At 45.2% G+C, this 18806-nt stretch overlaps 1 protein-coding gene across 6 annotated transcripts in view; it reads left to right on the top strand.

The window, feature by feature from the left end:
• SH3KBP1 (SH3 domain containing kinase binding protein 1) overlaps window positions 1-18806 on the top strand; it is a 339502-nt gene that overhangs the window by 233234 nt on the left and 87462 nt on the right. For all 6 annotated transcript variants that reach the window (XM_073356811.2, XM_078854184.1, XM_078854185.1 and 3 more), the window contains one exon: window positions 10879-10954. In XM_073356811.2, coding sequence (XP_073212912.1) covers window positions 10879-10954 — 76 coding nt within the window. The remainder of the gene's footprint in view (window positions 1-10878; window positions 10955-18806) is intronic.

The raw sequence follows: 18806 nt of genomic DNA, 5'->3' as shown, positions 1-18806 counted from the left end.
CAGCCCCTGAAGTTCTTTTCTACAACTTACCACACCTCACCACCAGATGTCAGGGTGGAGCTCATCCTGACTCTGCTTACATCTATATATATAATATATATATAATATAAAGAACATTATTTATCACACAGTGACTACAAGAGAGGTAACTTGCCATCTCTACGGTGTTTATGGCAACTCTTAGTTTGATAATTGGGAAAAGCATGGACTGCAGTGATAGGGCTATGCAGTGTATGTGACTTCACAGTGCCACTGAAACCCATTGTATTAACTACTGCCTGTTATTTTAATGCTAGGCATTGGCTTCATGAAACCAAGCATTAATGCCTGCAGGTTGCTGCTAAATCTGTGACATCTCTCTCAATATCTGTACAGCAAAGCTTGGCCAGTGTTATTATTATGATTGGCTGTTTTTGTGCAGGAAAGGTCTCCTTCCCCTTTCTTCTTTAGGATCCACTAGCCTGGAGCCATAGGATATGGGGAATTTGTGTTTGACAGCTACGTAATCCAACTATTGTTACCCCACAGGACAGGCAAGATCAAGATACTCTTGTGTTGGTGATATATTCTGGTGCCTGTTGAGAGGCAGCCTGGGCTGAGAGGCAGGAGATCTGAGTTCTCTCTCTGTGTCCACAACAAATTCCCTTTCTGATCTTAGACAAGTCGCTTTGTGTCTCCGTTTCCCCATCTGTAAAATAGAAATATTAATTAATATCTACCTGCTTCAGAGGGATGGTGAGTCTTCATTAATGTTTGCCTAGTGCTCTGAGATCCTTCCTCATAAAAATGTTAGCATTTAGGTTGTGGTGAATTTGGGAGATGAATAAACAAAAATGAAAGCGAATACTTGATATTCATACTAACTATTATTGTATGTGAACATTTTGCTGTGTGAATCATTGTTTCCGAAACAGCTTAAAGATTGTATGTAATTTTTTCCTCTCCAGCAGGAAGTGGTTTCTCCTTTACAGTATAGTAAGGGAAAAGTGGGGGAGGGTGAGAAATTGTATCAAGATCTTGCCAATCAAAGTTAGAAGTGTTTGTCATTGATCCTGTGGAGAACTAGGAAATATCTATATTATTTTTATGAATATTGTGCTTGTCTCTCCGTGTGTGTTCATGATGGGTTACTTGCTATGGAGTTAGATCAAAAGGGGTTGTTATGGAAAACAAGCAGAAAAGGATAAATAGTGGCGTAGATAAGAATCATCCCAGCAAACACTCAAACACAATAGCCAGATTTATAGCCATGAAGAAGCTACTCCTCAGACTTAACCCTGGTTACATAACACTTTTGCTGTGAGAACCTGGAGATCAAAAGGCACTGATCAGTTAAAAGGTCTTCCCTTTAGAAAGAGAGGTGGGAAGTTATCTGGCTGCTGCAGGATGACGCAGACTGATTGAGAGTCCGGGGTCTGCAGCAAGTAGGTTGTAACTTTGGATCCAAGAGAACAGGATGGCCCAAAGCTAAGTAATGCCTACTTAGGGGCTTGAGAGTTATGCCTAGGCCCTACCAAAGCCACAGCCATGAAAAACACGTCACAGACCGTGAAATCTGGTCTCTTGTGTGCTTTTACCCTGTACTGTACAGATTTCATGGGGGAGACCAGCATTTCTCAAATTGAGGCTCCTCACCCAAAAGGGAGTTGCAGGGGGGTCACAAGGTGATTTTCGGGGGAGTGTCACTGTATTGCCACCCTTACTTCTGCGCTGACTTCAGAGCTGGGCGGCTGTTGTCCAGGTGCCCAGCTCTGAAGGCAGAGCCCCACCAGCAGCAGCGCAGAAGTAAGGGCGGCAACACCATCCCATGTCATCCTTACTTCTGCGCTGCTGCCTTCAGAGCTGGGCGGCCAGACAAAGGCAGCTGCTGACTGAGGGCCCAGCTCTGCAGGCAGCAGCGCAGAAGTAAGGATGGCAATAATATACCATGCTATCCTCACTTCTGCGCTGCTGCTGGCGGCAGCTCTGCCTTCAGAGTTGGGCTCCCGGCCAGCAGCTGCCACTCTCCAGCCACTCAGCTCGGAAGGCAGCGCCGCAGAAGTAATGGTAGCAGTACCGCAACCTCCCCTCCAATAACCTTGCAACCCTCCCACAACACCTTTTTGCGTCAGGACCCCTACAATTACAACACCATGGAATTTCAGATTTAAATAGCTGAAATAATGAAATTTACGATTTTTTAAATCCTATGACCATGAAATTGACCAAAGTGGAATTTGGTAGGACCCTAGTTATGCCAACCAAAGTATAACAGTATGTGCACAGATCTGTGTTATTTTAAACCCATTCCTGGGAGTGCTGTGCATCTTTGGGTGATATAAATCATACTTCATTTTGAGAAAGCTAGAGGGTGTAACAGCCATCCTTCCATTCAGGCTAAATGAAGGAGCAGTTAAATGTGTCTTTGTTTAGTAATAGCTGAAACAAGCGGGGCCGTTGCCCAAAACATAGACCCTCATGGCAAGACTGAGCAGAAGTTATGCTATGTTGACTGAGGGGTTTCTTGAGGACTGATGCAGCAAATGCAGGGGAAAAGTCATTGATTGGTGGAGCGGTCTGTTTTTATGCGTTTGTGAGGAGGAGGAAAATACACCAGAGAAGCAGGAGGAAAAAAGGACTTAGTCAGAAGAAGCCCCGGGAGCATGGCCCTGAGAGCGCTTTTGGGATAGGTGCTGACTGGAAAGGGGCTTGGAACTCCGAGCAAAGACACTGTCTTTCGTTGTTCGATTCCTGCAGTGTTCAGGGAAACTGGACTTTATGCATTCCTTGTAAGTAAACAGGATTGCATCAAAAATGCCTAACTCCATCACCAGTTTATCTTCGTAATGGAAACAACCCACAACATCCTGAATTTGACTTACCACTAAGGCCATAAATGGGTAATAATACTATTGCTGTCCACAGACCCCCCCCAAAGGGAAACTCTTGCAGGTGCCAAGTCCGTTGGGCCTGCTAGTTATTATGGTTGGCAAGTGCAGGGGAGGGTGTAACCCTGAGACGCAGTTGAAGAGGCTCAACTTAAATGTACCCCCCAAATTAAAAAACATAGTAAGAGAACCAAAAAAGTGTCACTGTGACTAAACAACAATGTAAAAGAAGCAGTAAGAGATGAAAAAGGCATCCTTTAAAAAGTGGAAGTTAAATCCTAGTGAGGAAAATAGAAAGGTGCGTAAACTCTGGCAAATGAAGTGTAAAAATATCATTAGGAAGGCCAAAAAATAATTTGAAGAACAGCTAGCCTCCTTTTACTGAGCTAGGTGGGCTCCCTTCAGCTGAGTGAGCCCTTGTTTGCAAAGAAGGGTGGATTTTACCTCAGGGACTCCTCATACTGCAGGGAGGCTGGTGCAGGGAGGCTGAGCTCGCCAGGCCCATGTTATCGGTAGGGTACCCCGGAGCGAGTGGCCAGCTAGAGGCAATAGGGCACGACACAGGGCGATTGGTCCCGACAGTGAGGGGCCAGCTGGGAACAATAGGGCCCGGGCTGGCTAAGGTGCAGATATGTCCCGTTTTGGCCAGGACAGTCCCCTTTTTCAGCTCTGTCCTGGCCGTCCCAACTTTTTCGCCAAACCTGGGCATTTATCCCAGCTGCAAGGCAGAGCAGAGAGAGGCGGCTGCTGCCTGCGGGTCAGCTGTAGGCAACAGTGCCTGCCAGCAGGAAACTGGAGAAATTTGCTGCTGGCAGGCAATGCTGGCTTCAGAGCTGACCCCTGGGCAGTGCAGAGCTCGGGGGAGGGGGATCAGCCTCAGCTGGGGGAGGCACAGAGCTTGGGTTGGGGTGTGGGGATCAGCCCCAGCTGCGAGTAGCAGAGGGCTGGGAGGGGGAGACCTCACCCTGGGCAGTGCGAAGCTCAGGGTGGAGCAGCCGGCGTGGGGTACGTTGGGCGAGCTCATGCTGCCCTCCCACCCAGAGGGTCTGCGATTAATGCAAATTTAAAAAATTAACGTATTAATTGTGCTGTGTGCTAATGGCAGTTAATTGACAGCCCGAGTAATAAGTCATGAGGACCAGATGGTATTCACTCAAAATTTCTGAAGGAACTCAAATGTAAAATTGCAGGACTATTATCTGTAGTCTGTAACCTATATTTGAATCAGCTTCTGTACCAAATGACTGGAGGATAGCTAATGTAACAACAATTTTTAAAAAGGACTCCAGAGGTGATCCTGACACAGGCCGGTAAGCCTGACTTCAGTGCCGGGCGAACTGGTTGAAACTATGGTAAAGAACAAAATTGTCAGACACATAGATGAACATAATCTGTTGGGAAAGAGTCAACATGGTTTTTGTAAAGGGAAATCATGCTTCACCAATCTACTAGAATTCTTTGAGGGGGCCAACAAGCATGTGGACAAGGAGGATTCAGTGGATTTAGTGTACTTAGATTTTCAGAAAGCCTTTGATAAGGTCTCTCACCAAAGGCTCTTAAGCAAAACAAGCTGTCATGGGAAAGAGGGAAGATCCTCTCATGGATTGGTAACTGGTTAAAAGATCGGAACAAAGGGTAGTAATAAATGGTCAGTTTTCAGAATGGAGAGAGGTAAATAGTGGTGTCCCCCAGGGGTCTGTACTGGGACCAGTCCTATTCAACATATTCATAAATGATCTGGAAAAAAGGGGTAAACAGTGAGGTGGAAAAATTTGCACATACCACAAAACTACGCAAGATAGTTAAGTCCCAAGCAGACTGCAAAGAGCTACAAAAGGATCTCTCCAAACTGCGTGACTGAGCAACAAAATGGCAGATGAAATTCAATGTTAATAAATGCAAAGTAATGCACATTGGAAAACATAATCCCAACTATACATAAAAAATTACGGGGTCTAAATTAGCTGTTACCACTCAAGAAAGAGATCTTGGAGTCATTATGGATAGTTCTCTGAAAACATCCACTCAACGCAGTCAAGAAAGCGAACAGAATGTTGGGAATCATTAAGAAAGGGATAGAGAATAAGACAGAAAATATCATATTGCCTCTATATAAATTCATGGTACGCCCACATCTTGAATACTGTGTGCAGATGTGGTCGCCCCATCTCAAAAAAGATATATTGGAATTGGAAAAGGTTCAGAAAAGGGCAACAAAAATGATTAGGGGTATGGAACGGCTGCCATATGAGGAGAGATTAAGAAGATTGGGACTTTTCATCTTGGAAAAGAGATGCCTAAGGCGGGATATGACAGAGATCTATAAAGTCGTGATGGGTGTGGAGAAAGTAAGTAGGGAAGTGTTATTTACTCCTCATAACACAAGAACTAGGGGCCACCAAATGAAATTAATAGGCAGCAGGTTTAAAACAAAAGGAAGTATTTCTTCATACAGCGAACAGTCAACCTGTGGAACTCCTTGCCAGAGGATGTTATGGAAGCCAAGACCATAACAGGGTTCAATAAAGAGCTAGATAAATTCATGGAGGATAGATCCATCAATGGCTATTGATGCCAGGATGGGAAGGGATGATGTTCCTAGCCTCTGTTTGCCAGAAGCTGGGAATGGGTTACCGGGGATAGATCACTTGACGATTACCTGTTCTGTTCATTCCCTCTGGGGCATCTGGCATCGGACAGTGTCTGAAGACAGGATACTGGGCTAGGTGGACCTTTGGTCTGACCCAGTATGGCCGTTCTTATGTTCTTAAGAGTGGTTGCATTGCGGGGGCCAACCTGAAAGAGAAATGAAGGCTTGGGACTGCCGCTTGAAAGAGGTGAACTCGGAGACTGGAAAAGAGTCTCAGATGGACCAGCTTACCCAGGGATCATGACAGCTCCCACACTTAGTAAAATGCCTAGCTCTCCTATTTAGAGGTGAAAGAGAGCGTGGTAAGGTATGTTGGTCTTTGGAGTTGAGAAGGGGAGAAACTATCTGGACCAAAAGCAACCTTTGTGAGCTGGAAAGAAAACCCACTACTACAGGGATGTGTCCAGGATCAGCAGGAATTAGAAAGTTGGATTTGCTTAGTCCTTGTTACCTGCCGATGACCTCAGGAGGTACTTGACCTACCAACTTTCCCTAGGAAGGGGCCTAGGATGACATAAAGACAAATCAGAAAGCCGACAGCAGGAACTCTGGCCCAAATAGCAGGGGAGGGGGATTTATCTTTCTTCTGGACTCCTTTTCTGTCCTTTCACTTACTATAGATTGGTAACTGTGAAAGTAACACCTGCTGTGGGATTCTTCTCAGACATGTCCTTGGTTGGCTGTATGTTTTATTCTTCTGAAAACCTAATAAACAGTCAGAGTGTTGACTATATTGGAATAGAGAGGATCCTGTGTCTCAAACACTGGAGGAAACTGACCTTATATCTATTTTTAAGTTAACAATTCAAGTTTTATTGATATTCAGAATAAAAAGAAATGGAGATACTATGAACCCAAATATACTCAAAGGCAATTGAATCAAGCTTTCAATAAGAAGAGAGGTATTAGTATGTACAAATTGCATAAAGTTTCCTGAATACCTTTCACTGGAGACCTAGAGGCATAAGTGGAAAGTACCTGTGCTGCCAGGACATGCCCATCTAAAGGCAAATTTATGTACTTAACATTGTTATAGCTTCACTTCCTCTCCCTAGTAAATCAACGGGCCCTGCCCTCCCCTCTGCATCACCAGTTAGACATTTCCGTTGCCCTTCAAAAACTTCATTTGTAACATTCCCTAATTTTGACACACAAGTCAATGAATTCTGGGCTCATCCTCTCCTTGTTGTTGAGTTCTGGGACCTCCCTGCTCTTCCCCAAATAAATGAGTTTGGCAGATACCAGATCATGTTGCAGGGCATCCTGACCTCCCAGCAACTCTTCTCCATGTATACTACTCTGTTCCTTTCCCCCTCTCCCCGCTGGGTAAAACACCCATGGGGGCCAGTTTCTCATCTTCTCTCTTTTTAAGAAAAAGGGTGCCTGGCTCGGCTTCTGTCCTCCCCTTCTGCAAAAGAAAGTGGTATCTTGTGCCCCTCTGCTCTCCTACCTCCTGTCCTGAGCAAAGAGCAAGTGGCCAGGGGCTGCTTTGTTTCCGGCTGACCTTCCAGTAAAGCAGACAGTGGTGTTTGGGCCATTCTTTTTCCTTCCTTTCTCCCTTCCCTCCAAGGAAGGAGGGAAGGAAGCTCACCAGTCCAGCTCACCCCATAAGTCTGGAATGCACTAGCTTCATCTTGTGTTCAGTTAGTTGACGTTTGTTATTAACTGTTGTTTCTAGTCATACGTACATTTTTCCATGAGCTAAACTCAAAAAAAGGATGGGGTTTTTTATTGGGTTTTTTTTTTTGGTTTTGGTTTTGGTTTTAGTTTTAGTGTATAGTCAATGATTCACCCATGGTGTGTTTAAAATAAAAAAGCATATGGATGCCAAAATATTTCTTTCTTCCTAATTGTTTCAGTAATGTTCTCATTACAAAAAAAAAATTTTGAAAAATCCCTTGACTCTCTTGTTGGAGCTAGGGTGACTTACACTGTATTTGTGCTGGAGCACCCGTGGGAAAAAAATAGCTTAGCACCCACTGGAAGCCCCGCGGATCAGCTCCTCCCTCCTGCCCCCAGCGATCAGCAGTTCAGTGGCATGCGGGAGGAGCGGGGGCAGGAAGAGGCAGAGCGGGGGCGGGAAGAGGCTGGGTGGTGGCTTTGGGAAAGGGGTGGACCAGGGGTGCAGCACTCTGGGGGAAATCACAAAGGTGGTGCCTCTGATTTAAATCATGTGCTCCAATATAGCCCCAACCTGTTTTTGATGCAGAACCATAGATGAGTTTTTGATATGGAAATATATACTGTTCCAAGTGGTGGGGAGGTATGTAGCCATCGTTGACCCCACTTGTCTCTCGAACGACCGCTCCATCTTCTTTCTCCCTTTAATCTCTCAGCCCATTGAATGTATTGTCTACTATTGTCTCCCATTGAATGTATGTACTGTCTGGAGTTCATCTCCTCCAATTCTATCCTAGACCATCTCCAGTCCAGCTTCTGCCTTAGACTGCTCTTGCCAAAGTCTCTGATGAACTTGTCCTAGCCAAATCTCAGAACTAGCAGTCCCTCCTCATCCTGCTTGGCCTGTTAGCCTCCTTCCTCACAGGCAACCATGCTCCTCTTCTTGAAATGTTTTCCTCTCTTGGCTTTTGTGACTATCCTCTTCTGTTCCGATCCTACCTTTCTAATTGATCTTTCAGTGTATCATTTGGAGAATCCATCCCATCCTTCCTCCAGCTTTCTATGGGGGTTCCACTGGGCTCTGTCCTTGGTCCCCTTCTTTTCTCCTTCTTCACCTTATGACTGAATAATCTCACCCACAAACAAATTCAATTACCAACTCTATGCTGGTGACTGACAGATCTACTTCTCTACTCCAGACCTAAAATCTCAACCCGTCTCTCTGACATCGCCTCATGAATGTCTAGCTATCAGCTCTAGTACAACATGGCCAAGCACAGCTCTGAATTCCCCTCCCCTCCCCACCACTTCCTTTCTCAGTCACTGTGGACAATACCACCATCCTGCTTGTCACTCAGACCAGTAACCTGGGCATCATCTTCAACTTAGACTTCTCTATTTTCTTGTATCCAGGTTATGTCTAAATCTTGCAAATCCTTTCTGCATAACATCTCTAAGATACGGTTTTTCCCAACCATCCATACAGATAAAACTCTCATCCAGTCTCTCATCATTTTGGTTTCTGCAATATCCTTTTCTCTGGCCTTGACAAATGCAGTTTTGCCTCACTAATATCCATTCAGAATGTTGCTACAAAGAGCATTTTCCTAGCCTGCCATGTCGGCAATATCAGCCCTCTCTTTGAGTCCCCGCTCTATTGCGTCAAACACAAGCTTGTTTGTCTTTACTTCAAAGGCCCTTCATGGCCTATCCCCACCCTAACTAGCATCTCTCATTCAGTGTCAAAATGTTAAATCCTGGCTCCGATCAGCTCAGGATGACAACCTCCATTGCCCCACTTGTTAAATTTTCAAACAAGCACCCTTGTGTTTTCTCCCATGCTGCCCTTCATGCGTGAGAGGAGCTCTCCTTAAACATCCACGAACTACCTTATTAGCCTCCTTCAAATCCGTCTCAAAACTCTCCATAAGGCCTATAAAAAATGGTTAAGCTGCTGGTACACTAATATCACTGTCTGCCTTGCTAACCAGTATTGTCTCGTTTTACTTTTACTTCCCCATCTGTCTACATCCATCTGTTGTCTCTTGTCTTATAGTTAGACTGAAAGTTCTTTGGGGAAGGGACTGTCTTTTTGTTCTGTGTTTGTGCAGCACCTACCACAGTGGTTCTCAACCTGCTGCCCAATTATGCACTAAAAAAAAAAAAATGCAAAGCTTGCTGCTCCTCCGATCTGGCAGGGGACGGGGACAGCTGATGGGGAAATGGCGGCAGGCAGCCCTGCTGGAGTGCTTCTGCCAGCAGGGAAGGCTAAGCAGCCTCCTGTGGCAGGGGAAGAGCTCAGCAGTCCAATGCAGGGGGCCCTGCCAGGCAAGTGGGTGCTGAGGGAGCCCAGCCTGGGCAGGCCCCACTCCTGCTCCAGCATGACTATTTGCACTGCTCCCCAGGGGCCAGAGCGATCCCTGGCTGTGCTGCCAGCTCAGCCCGGCAAACACAGTCATCTCCCAGCAGGGCCAGTGAGTGTGGGGCAGGGCACGGGAGAGTGGGTCTCTTGTGGGGGGGGGGAGGGGAGGGAGTTAGGGGGTTCTGGGAAGTGAGAGTATGTGGGGGGTGCTGGGCAGCATAGGCTCAGGAACTAGGGGTGTGGCTCCGCTCCTGGCCCTGCTCTGTGGAGGGGTCTCTGGGAGGGGGGGAGGGGGGTGTTGCTGGGCATATGGGTCTGTGGGGAGTCTTAGCAGGGGGTCGGTGAGGGGGGTGTCTCTGGGCAGGGGAGTGCTGGGCATAGGGAGTCGGGGGGCACTGGGCAGGTGATCGGTGTGGCGTGGGTCTTCCCACAAAGAGAAGAGGTACCCTGGCAGCACAGGGCTAGTCAGGCCAGTGTGTGTTTGGCACGGTCTTTCTCAGCCTGTGGCCCACAATGGTAAATAGGTTGAGAACCACTGACCTAGCACAGTGGGGTTCTGGCCCATGACTGGGGGCTCCTAGGTGCCATGGTTATACAAACAATAAAAGTAGCCAGATCCTTGACCACAGATATTACCAGGCTTTCCAGGGCATAATTTTCATTGTAGGTTAGAATAATATATTTACAAAATTAAAAGTAAAAAATGTACATCTATAAAGATCACGGTCAGTGAAGAAAAATAATGGTTGTGCAGTGTGTGCATACTGTTCTTTCAGCTTAGCTGTCTAACACTGATGATGATGCATTATTATACTGCTTGGTGAACTAGATAATATATGTACTTAAAATGACAAAAAGGGACACTGTCCACTTAAAAAGCACATTTATGTCTGAAATTTGTTTACCACCTATTGTTACTTGTTACACCTAATACTAGTATGATAGAAGGAAATTGGAGGATTTTTTTTTCTTTTTTTTCCACGTTATTTCTTCGTTTGGCAGCACTTTATAAAAGTCAGTTTCCCTGTATAATCCATTTACCCATCTTGTTTCTGTGGGTCTTTCACACAGCAACATTGAAGAGGAAAGTATTTTTAAAAACAGGAAAATGTGACTGTAAAATCACACACAAATTGACAGAGGCATTTAGGGTAGGAGTACTATTTTGAAATCTTTTTTCTTTTTTCTCCCCCAACCCCTTTTTTACCTTTTTCTTTTTTCTCCCCCTGCAAACTGACTAGATTTCAAGTTGTCCATGTCCCTTTAATGTAACTTCCCCCCCCCCGCTTTTTTTTTTTTTGCTCATGATTTCTGCACTGTTGCTAAAGCTTTAACTGGGAAAATAAAGGTTTTAAAGAGGAATAATTTATTTATTTCAGACTGTTGGGAAGAAATTACCTCCAGCTACAGCAGCTCAAGAGCCAACGAAAATAGAAATGGACAGCAGAATCAAGAGTAGGTCTCACTGTTTGTTTTTTCCTCATTTGCACTTAGAGCTATTGAGCCTTTTCGGAAGTTTTGAATATTTTTTCTTTGGTTTTGGTTTTAGCAATTTTCTGTATGTCTGAAAAATAAGAAAAGCAAGACTGCAAATATATTCAGCATGGAGCTTTTAATAATTAAGCTTCTTAGGAAGATCACTGCTTTGTCCAATGGAGACGTATTTAACTATCATACAAAGCAAATTAAATACAAACTGTTCCTGCTTTAGTCTTATTTTTTGATAAAAATTATAATGAAATGTATTGGGACCTAAGGGGAACTAAGGGGGAAAATAAAGCCTGAATTAGCAAAGAAATTGATTAGAAAGTGAAGCTTAGTATTTCTAGGTCAAATTTGTCCTCTCTGATCTACACTTGAGGCTCTTTATTACACATTCTCCATTTACTCCCTTGATATCAACAGAGATCTCCACAGCTGATAAGAAATCTGTAATGTAGAATGGATAGGAGAATATGGCTCATAGAAATTAGAGCTGGAAAAGACCTGTCAATATATATCCAGTACAGCGTTATTACTCAATTATTTTTCAGTTTTAAATGAACCAAAAAAATTATTTTTCCACTGCTTCCCTTTTGGAGCCTGGTCCATAACCTGAAGAGATCTCCCTGTTAGGAAATTGTTCCTAATTTGTAGATTACATTTCCCTATGACTTATTTCATGTAATGACTCCTTTATATCACTTGAACTGCCCAACACAATTTCTCTCCCTCTTGAAGTTTCGACCCTTCAGATACTTATGGGTAGTTTACACTGTGACGGGTTCTCCCCAGGGTGCCACCTGGGACTGGGATACCACTAAACCCCCCGCCCCCCCATCCCGCCAGCTTGGGCTCCCTCTCACACTGTATTGCTGTGACAAGCTGAAAAGCCCTCCACTCTGCACTTTTACCAGCCTTCATATAGGTGGGGCCACACCTAGCTGCAGACTCTCTGTCCAGCTTCTTCAGTGAATCAACAATGGAAAGGCTACAGCTAAGGCAACTCCCAACTCTCCAGGCATGCAGCTCCTCTGCAGTATAAGCCCAAAATTGTACTGTCTTGCACTGCACAGGAAACTGTACAGTGTAAGCTTAGAAAGCTCACCCCCTCCCTCCAATGTGGAGAGGAATATGCAACAACCTTTGCCCCTGAGCTAAGATTCCCATACACTTCACATTAACTCATTGGTTTAGATAAAGCAAAAGCAAGTTTATTAACTACAAAAGATAAATGTTAAGTGATTATAAGTGATAGCAAACAGATTGAAGCAGATTACCTAGCAAAGAAACAAAAAACACAAACTAAGCTTAATATACTAAATTGATTGGATATGAATTAGCAGATTCTCACTCTAAGAGATGATACAAGCAGGCCACAGATTCTTAAGGGACAAGCTGCACTTTCTTTACAGCTTGGAATCCCCAGGTGTTTCATTCGCAGGCTAGAAATCCCTTTAGCCTGGGTCCAGCACTTTCCCCAGTTCAGTCTTTGTTCCTCAGGTGTTTCCAGGAGTCCTCTTGTGTGGGGAATGAAGAACACCAGATGATGTCATACCCTGCCTTATATAGCTTTTGCATATAGTGGGAACCTTTTGTTTCAAAGCTTGGTTCCCAGGCCAGTCTGTGGAAAAATACTGACATCCCAAGGAGTCCGGCATGTGATCTGAGCACATGTCCTTGTAGAGTCATAGCAGCCATTACTCACAGGCTGTTTGGAGTGTTCCCAGGAAGGTTCATCACCAGGTGGGAAATAAGCTGCTCCTAAGGCATATTGTTTTTTTCCTAATGGCCCACTGCCCTGAATAGGCCCTTTCCAACCCACTGTCTAGACTGAAAGCATCTTGTCTAATGGGCGTTACCCAGGTGTAACTACATTTGAAATATAGGTATATAGTCAATATTCAGATACAAAAATGATATGATAGGATACTCATATTCAGCAAATCGTAACTTTTCCCATGACACCTCACATGACTTATCTTGCATAAAATACATAATAATTATGTCATAATCATATCATAATATCACTATGAAGAATATGTCACAAACATTTTCTCCCAAACTTTAGTAATCATTTAGCCTCTCTCTATATATTTTATTTCTTATAGTTTTTCATTATGTGTTGCTTTCCTTAATAATTTTTGTTGTTCTCTGACCTCTTTCTAAATGTGCTGACATCCTGACACTTAATGCATGTCTGGTCTTCCTCACAAATATTTTATGCACTCTTCGGCCCTGGGGACATAGCGTCTCTTGATGTAGGTATCATACATACAATGCAGAATTGTATAGAACTACTTATAAGCAAAGTACAGAGGTGGTGAAAGTTAGTTGTTGGATGTAAGCTGATAAGAAAATCATGGTAAGTAACAAAATAGGGCAATGTGCACCAACTTGCTATTATTTTAGCCTGCAAACTGGGTATAGTTTGTACACTGAGGAGGAGGAAGAGAGGGAGTTGTAGCAGGAAAAAGACTGGAGGTGACCAGGAAGAGGCCATACAAGCAGTAAGTTCCACTGCAAAAATTCTGAGGCTGGGAAAGCAGCTAAAAATCTATTAATATTAATGTAATATGAGGCAGTCCTACTTTAATATACACCTGAGTGGATTTTCCCAACACTCTTGGGTTTCATGCTTTCCCTGAGGTAAGCAGGTGCAATTCCCATCTAAGTCAATAGGAGAGTGGCACACTCTTATATTAGGATTAACCTTAGTCCCTGTTGAATGGTGCTACTTGCACCTCCCTGGAATATTCCTCTGACACTTTGATTTTTTTGGCCAGAAACAACATCTCTTTCTTCTGCATACCTCTTTCACCCCTGCTGTGTGCAAATAAAACTCAGTTTCTTATATGTGACCAAAATTGATGGGATGAGCCTCTTCTTGCACAATATCAAAGTGGAATAAGCTAGACAACATTCCCATTTACACCCAAATTTTTGACCTCATAGAGAACCTCTGCATTTTCTCCAAACTTTGTTGAATTAGGACATTTTATCCATGCTGGAATCTACAGGCTCCATTTGAACCTTTTTAGAGTCTGTGGTCTTGCTTGGGAGACAGGGGACTGAGGCATGCATGTAGACTCATTGACTTTAAGGCCAGAAGGGACCACTGTGATTATCCAGTCTGACCACCTGTAATCTCAGGCCACAGAAACTCACTCACACACTCCTGTAATAGATCCCTAACCTCTGGCTGAGTTACTGATGTCCTCAAATCATGATTTAAAGACTTCAAGTGACAGAGAATCCACCATTTACTCCAGTTCAAACCAGCAAGTGACCCGTGCTGTAGAGGAGAGCAAAAAAAGAAACCCACGGGCTCTGCCAATCTGACCTGGAAGAAAATTCCTGGTGATCAATTAGATCTTGAGCATGTGGGCAAGACCTTCCAGCCAGACACCCAGAAAAGAATTCATTTTAGTAACTCAGAGCCCTTTCCATCTATTGCCCCATCTCTGGCTGTTGGAGATACTTGCTACTAGCAATCACAGATGGGCCACATGCAACGGTAGGCAAGCTCATCATACCATCCCCTCCATAAGCTTATCTAGCTTGTAACCAGGTACGTGTTTTGCCCCTTTGAAGGCTGTCCATGGTGAAACCTTCACCTACTTTCAAGCCTAAACTTGTTGATGGACAGTTTATATCCTTTTTTCTTTTGCCCGCACTGACCCTTAACTTAAATAACTCCTCTCCCTCCCTGTTGTTTATCCCTCTGTTGTATTTACAGAGAGCAACCGTATTTCCTCTCAGCCTTCAGTTGGTTAAGCTAAACAAGCCAAGTTTCTTAAGTCTCCTCTCAAGGTGGATTCTCCATTCTTCTGCTCATTATAGTATCCCTTCTCTGCACCTGTTTCAGTTTGAATTCATTTTTCTTAAAATGGGAGACCAAAATTGCATACCGTATTCCAGATAAGGCCTCACCAGTGTTTTTTATAATGGCAGTAACACTTCCCTATCTCTACTGGAAATACCTCGCCTGATGCATTCTGGGTTTGCATTAGCCTTTTTCATGGCCACATCACATTGGTGGCTCATAGTCATCCTGTGATCAACCAGTACACCCAACTTTTTCTCCTCTTCCCCCTTCCAACTGATAAACTCCCAGTTTATAGTAAAAATTCTCGTTGTTAGTCCCTAAGTGCATGACCTTGCACTATTTAATTTCATCCCATTTCTATTAGTCCAGTTTTCAAGGTCATCCAGATCTTCTTGTGTGATACAGTAAAATGTGCCTTAGCGACCACTTCTGAAGAGAGACCACCTATCACGAGTGACTACCTGCAGAGGCCACAGAATGTTTTCCTCCTATAATTTAACTGTGAAGAGTGACCACCTGTCGTCTGTAACCAGCAACCATATTTTGTTACTCCATCCATAAAAACAACCTGTAGGACACATGATCTTCCTTACTTCTGTGCTGCTGCTTGCGGCAGCACTGCGTTCAGAGCAGGGAATCTGGCCAGCAACCACTGCTCTCTGGCTGCCCAGCTCTGAAGGTAGCAAATCTTTAAAGAGAGACCACTGTTTACAGGCGACCATTTTTGCTAAGCCCTGGTCTACACTAGGAGTTGAGGTCGAACTTAGCAGCATTAAATTGATTTAACCCTGCACCCGTCCACACGACGAAGCCCTTTTTTCCGACTTAAAGGACTCTTAAAATCAATTTCCTTACTCCACCCCTGACAAGGGGATTAGCGCTGAAATCGGCCTCGCTGGGTCGAATTTCGGGTACAGTGGACACAATTAGACGGTATTGGCCTCCGAGAGCTATCCCAGAGTGCTCCATTGTGACTGCTCTGGACAGCACTCTAAACTCAGATGCACTGGCCAGGTAGACAGGAAAAGGCCCGCAAACTTTTGAATTTCAATTTCCTGTTTGGCCAGCATGGCAAGCTGCAGGTGACCATGCAGAGCTCATCAGCAGAGGTGACCATGATGGAGTCCCAGAATCGCAAAAGAGCTCCAGCATGGACCGAATGGGAGGTACGGGATCTGATCACTGTATGGGGAGAGGAATCCGTGCTATCAGAACTACGTTCTAGTTTTCGAAATGCCAAAACATTTGTCAAAATCTCCCAGGCCATGAAGGACAGAGGTCATAACAGGGACCCGAAGCAGTGCCACATGAAACTTAAGATGCTGAGGCAAGCCTACCAGAAAACCAGAGAGGCAAACGGCCGCTCTGGGTCAGAGCCCAAAACATGCCGCTTCTATAATGAGCTGCATGCCATTTTAGGGAGTTCAGCCACCACTATCCCAGCCGTGTTGTTTGACTCCTTCAATGGAGATGGAGGCAACACGGAAGCAGGTTTTGGGGACGACGAAGAAGATGATGATGAGGTTGTAGATAGCTCACAGCAAGCAAGCGGAGAAACCAGTTTTCCCGACAGCCAGGAACTGTTTCTCACCCTGGACCTGGAGCCAGTACCCCCCGAACCCACCCAAGGCTGCCTTCCGGACCCGCCAGGCAGAGAAGGGACCTCTGGTGAGTGTACCTTTTAAAATACTACACATGGTTTAAAAGCAAACATGTTTAATGATTAATTTGCCCTGGCATTCGCGACTCTCCTGGATGTACTCCCAAACCCTTTGCAAAAGGTTTCTGGGGAGGGCAGCCTTATTCCATCCACCATTGTGGGACACTTCACCACTCCAGGCCAGTAGCACGTACTCAGGAATCATTGTAGAACAAAGCATTGCAGTGTATGTTTGCTGCTGTTCAAACAACATCCGTTCTTTATCTCTCTGTGTTATCCGCAGGAGAGTGATATCATTCATGGTCACCTGGTTGAAATCGGGTGCTTTTCTTAAGGGGATATTCAGAGGTGCCCGTTCCTGCTGGGCTGTTTGCCTGTGGCTGAACAGCAATGTTCCCCGCTGTTAGCCACGGGGAGGGGTGAGGGGCTAGCCACGCGGTGGGAGGAGGCAAAATGCGACCTTGGAACGAAAGCACATGTGCTATGTATGTAATGTTAACAGCAAGGTTTACCATGAAAGAGTGTATCCATTGTTCTATAAACTGTGTCTTTTTAAATACCACTGTCCCTTTTTTTTTTCTCCACCAGCTGCATGTGTTTCAAGGATCACAGGATCTTCTCCTTCCCAGAAGCTAGCGAAGATTAGAAAGCGAAAAAAACACACTCGCGATTAAATGTTCTCTGAGCTCATGCTGTCCTCCCACACTGACAGAGCAGAGATGAATGCGTGGAGGCAGACAATGTCAGAGCGCAGGAAAGCACAAAATGACCGGGAGGAGAGGTGGCGGGCTGAAGAGAGGGCTGAAGCTGAAAGGTGGCTGCAGCGTGATGAGAGGAGGCTGGATTCAATGCTGAGGCTGCTGGAGGATCAAACTAATATGCTCCAGCGTATGGTTGAGCTGCAGCAAATGCAGCTGGAGCACGGACCGCTGCTTCAGCCCCTGTGTAACCAACCACCCTCCTCCCCAAGTTCCATAGCCTCCTCACCCAGACGCCCAGGAACACGGTGCGGGGGCCTCTGGCCACCCAGCCACTCCACCCCAGAGGATTGCCCAAGCAACAGAAGGCTGGCATTCAATAAGTTTTAAAGTTTTAAAGTTTTAAAGTGCTGTGTGGCATTGTCCTTCCCTCTTCCACCACCCCTCCTGGTGCTTTTCTCCTCCACCACCCCTCTTGGGCTATCTTGGTGGTTATCCCCCTATTTGTGTGATGAATTAATAAAGAATGCATGAATGTGAAGCAACAATGACTTTATTGCCTCTGCAAACAGTGATAGAAGGGAGGAGGAGAGGGGGGTTAGGTTACAGGGAAGTAGAGTGAACCAAGAGATGGGGAGTTTCATCAAGGAGAAACAAACAGAACTTTCACACTAGCCTGGCCAGTCATGAAACTGGTTTTCAAAGCTTCTCTGATGCGCACAGCGCCCTCCTGTGCTCTTCTAACTGCCCTGGTGTCTGGCTGTGCGTAACCAGCAGCCAGGCGATTTGCCTCAACCTCCCACCCCGCCATAAATGTCTCCCCCTTACTCTCACAGATATTGTGGAGCACACAGCAAGCAGTAATAACAGTGGGAATATTGGTTTTGCTGAGGTCTAAGCGAGTCAGTAAACTGCACCAGCGCGCTTTTAACCATCCAAATGCACATTCTACCACCATTCTGCACTTGCTCAGCCTGTAGTTGAACAGCTCCTGACTACTGTCCAGGGTGCCTGTGTACGGCTTCATGAGCCATGGCATTAAGGGGTAGGCTGGGTCCCCAAGGCTAACTATAGGCATTTCAACATCCCCAACAGTTATTTTCTGGTCTGGGAATCAAGTCCCTTCCTGCAGCTTTTGAAACAGACCAGAGTTCCTGAAGATGCGAGCGTCATGTACCTTTTGCAGCCATCCCACATTGATGTTGGTGAAACGTCCCTTTTGATCCACCAGTGCTTGCAGCACTGTTGAAAAGTACCCCTTGCGGTTTATGTACTTTCCGGCTTGGTGCTCCGGTGCCAAGATAGGGATATGGGTTCCGTTATGACCCCACCACAGTTAGGGAATCCCATTGCAGCAAAGCCATCCACTTTGACCTGCACATTTCCCAGGGTCACTCCCCTTGATATCAGCAGATCTTTGCTTGCGTTGGCTACTTGCATCAGAGCAGCCCCCACAGTAGATTTCATAGAATCATAGAATATCAGGGTTGGAAGGGACCCCAGAAGGTCATCTAGTCCAACCCCCTGCTCAAAGCAGGACCAATTCCCAGTTAAATCATCCCAGCCAGGGCTTTGTCAAGCCTGACCTTAAAAACCTCTAAGGAAGGAGATTCTACCACCTCCCTAGGTAACGCATTCCAG

Source organism: Lepidochelys kempii, chromosome 1 (genome assembly GCF_965140285.1).
Source record: "Lepidochelys kempii isolate rLepKem1 chromosome 1, rLepKem1.hap1, whole genome shotgun sequence".
Lineage (NCBI taxonomy): Eukaryota > Metazoa > Chordata > Testudines > Cheloniidae > Lepidochelys > Lepidochelys kempii.
This window is presented reverse-complemented; position numbering and strand designations above follow the sequence as displayed.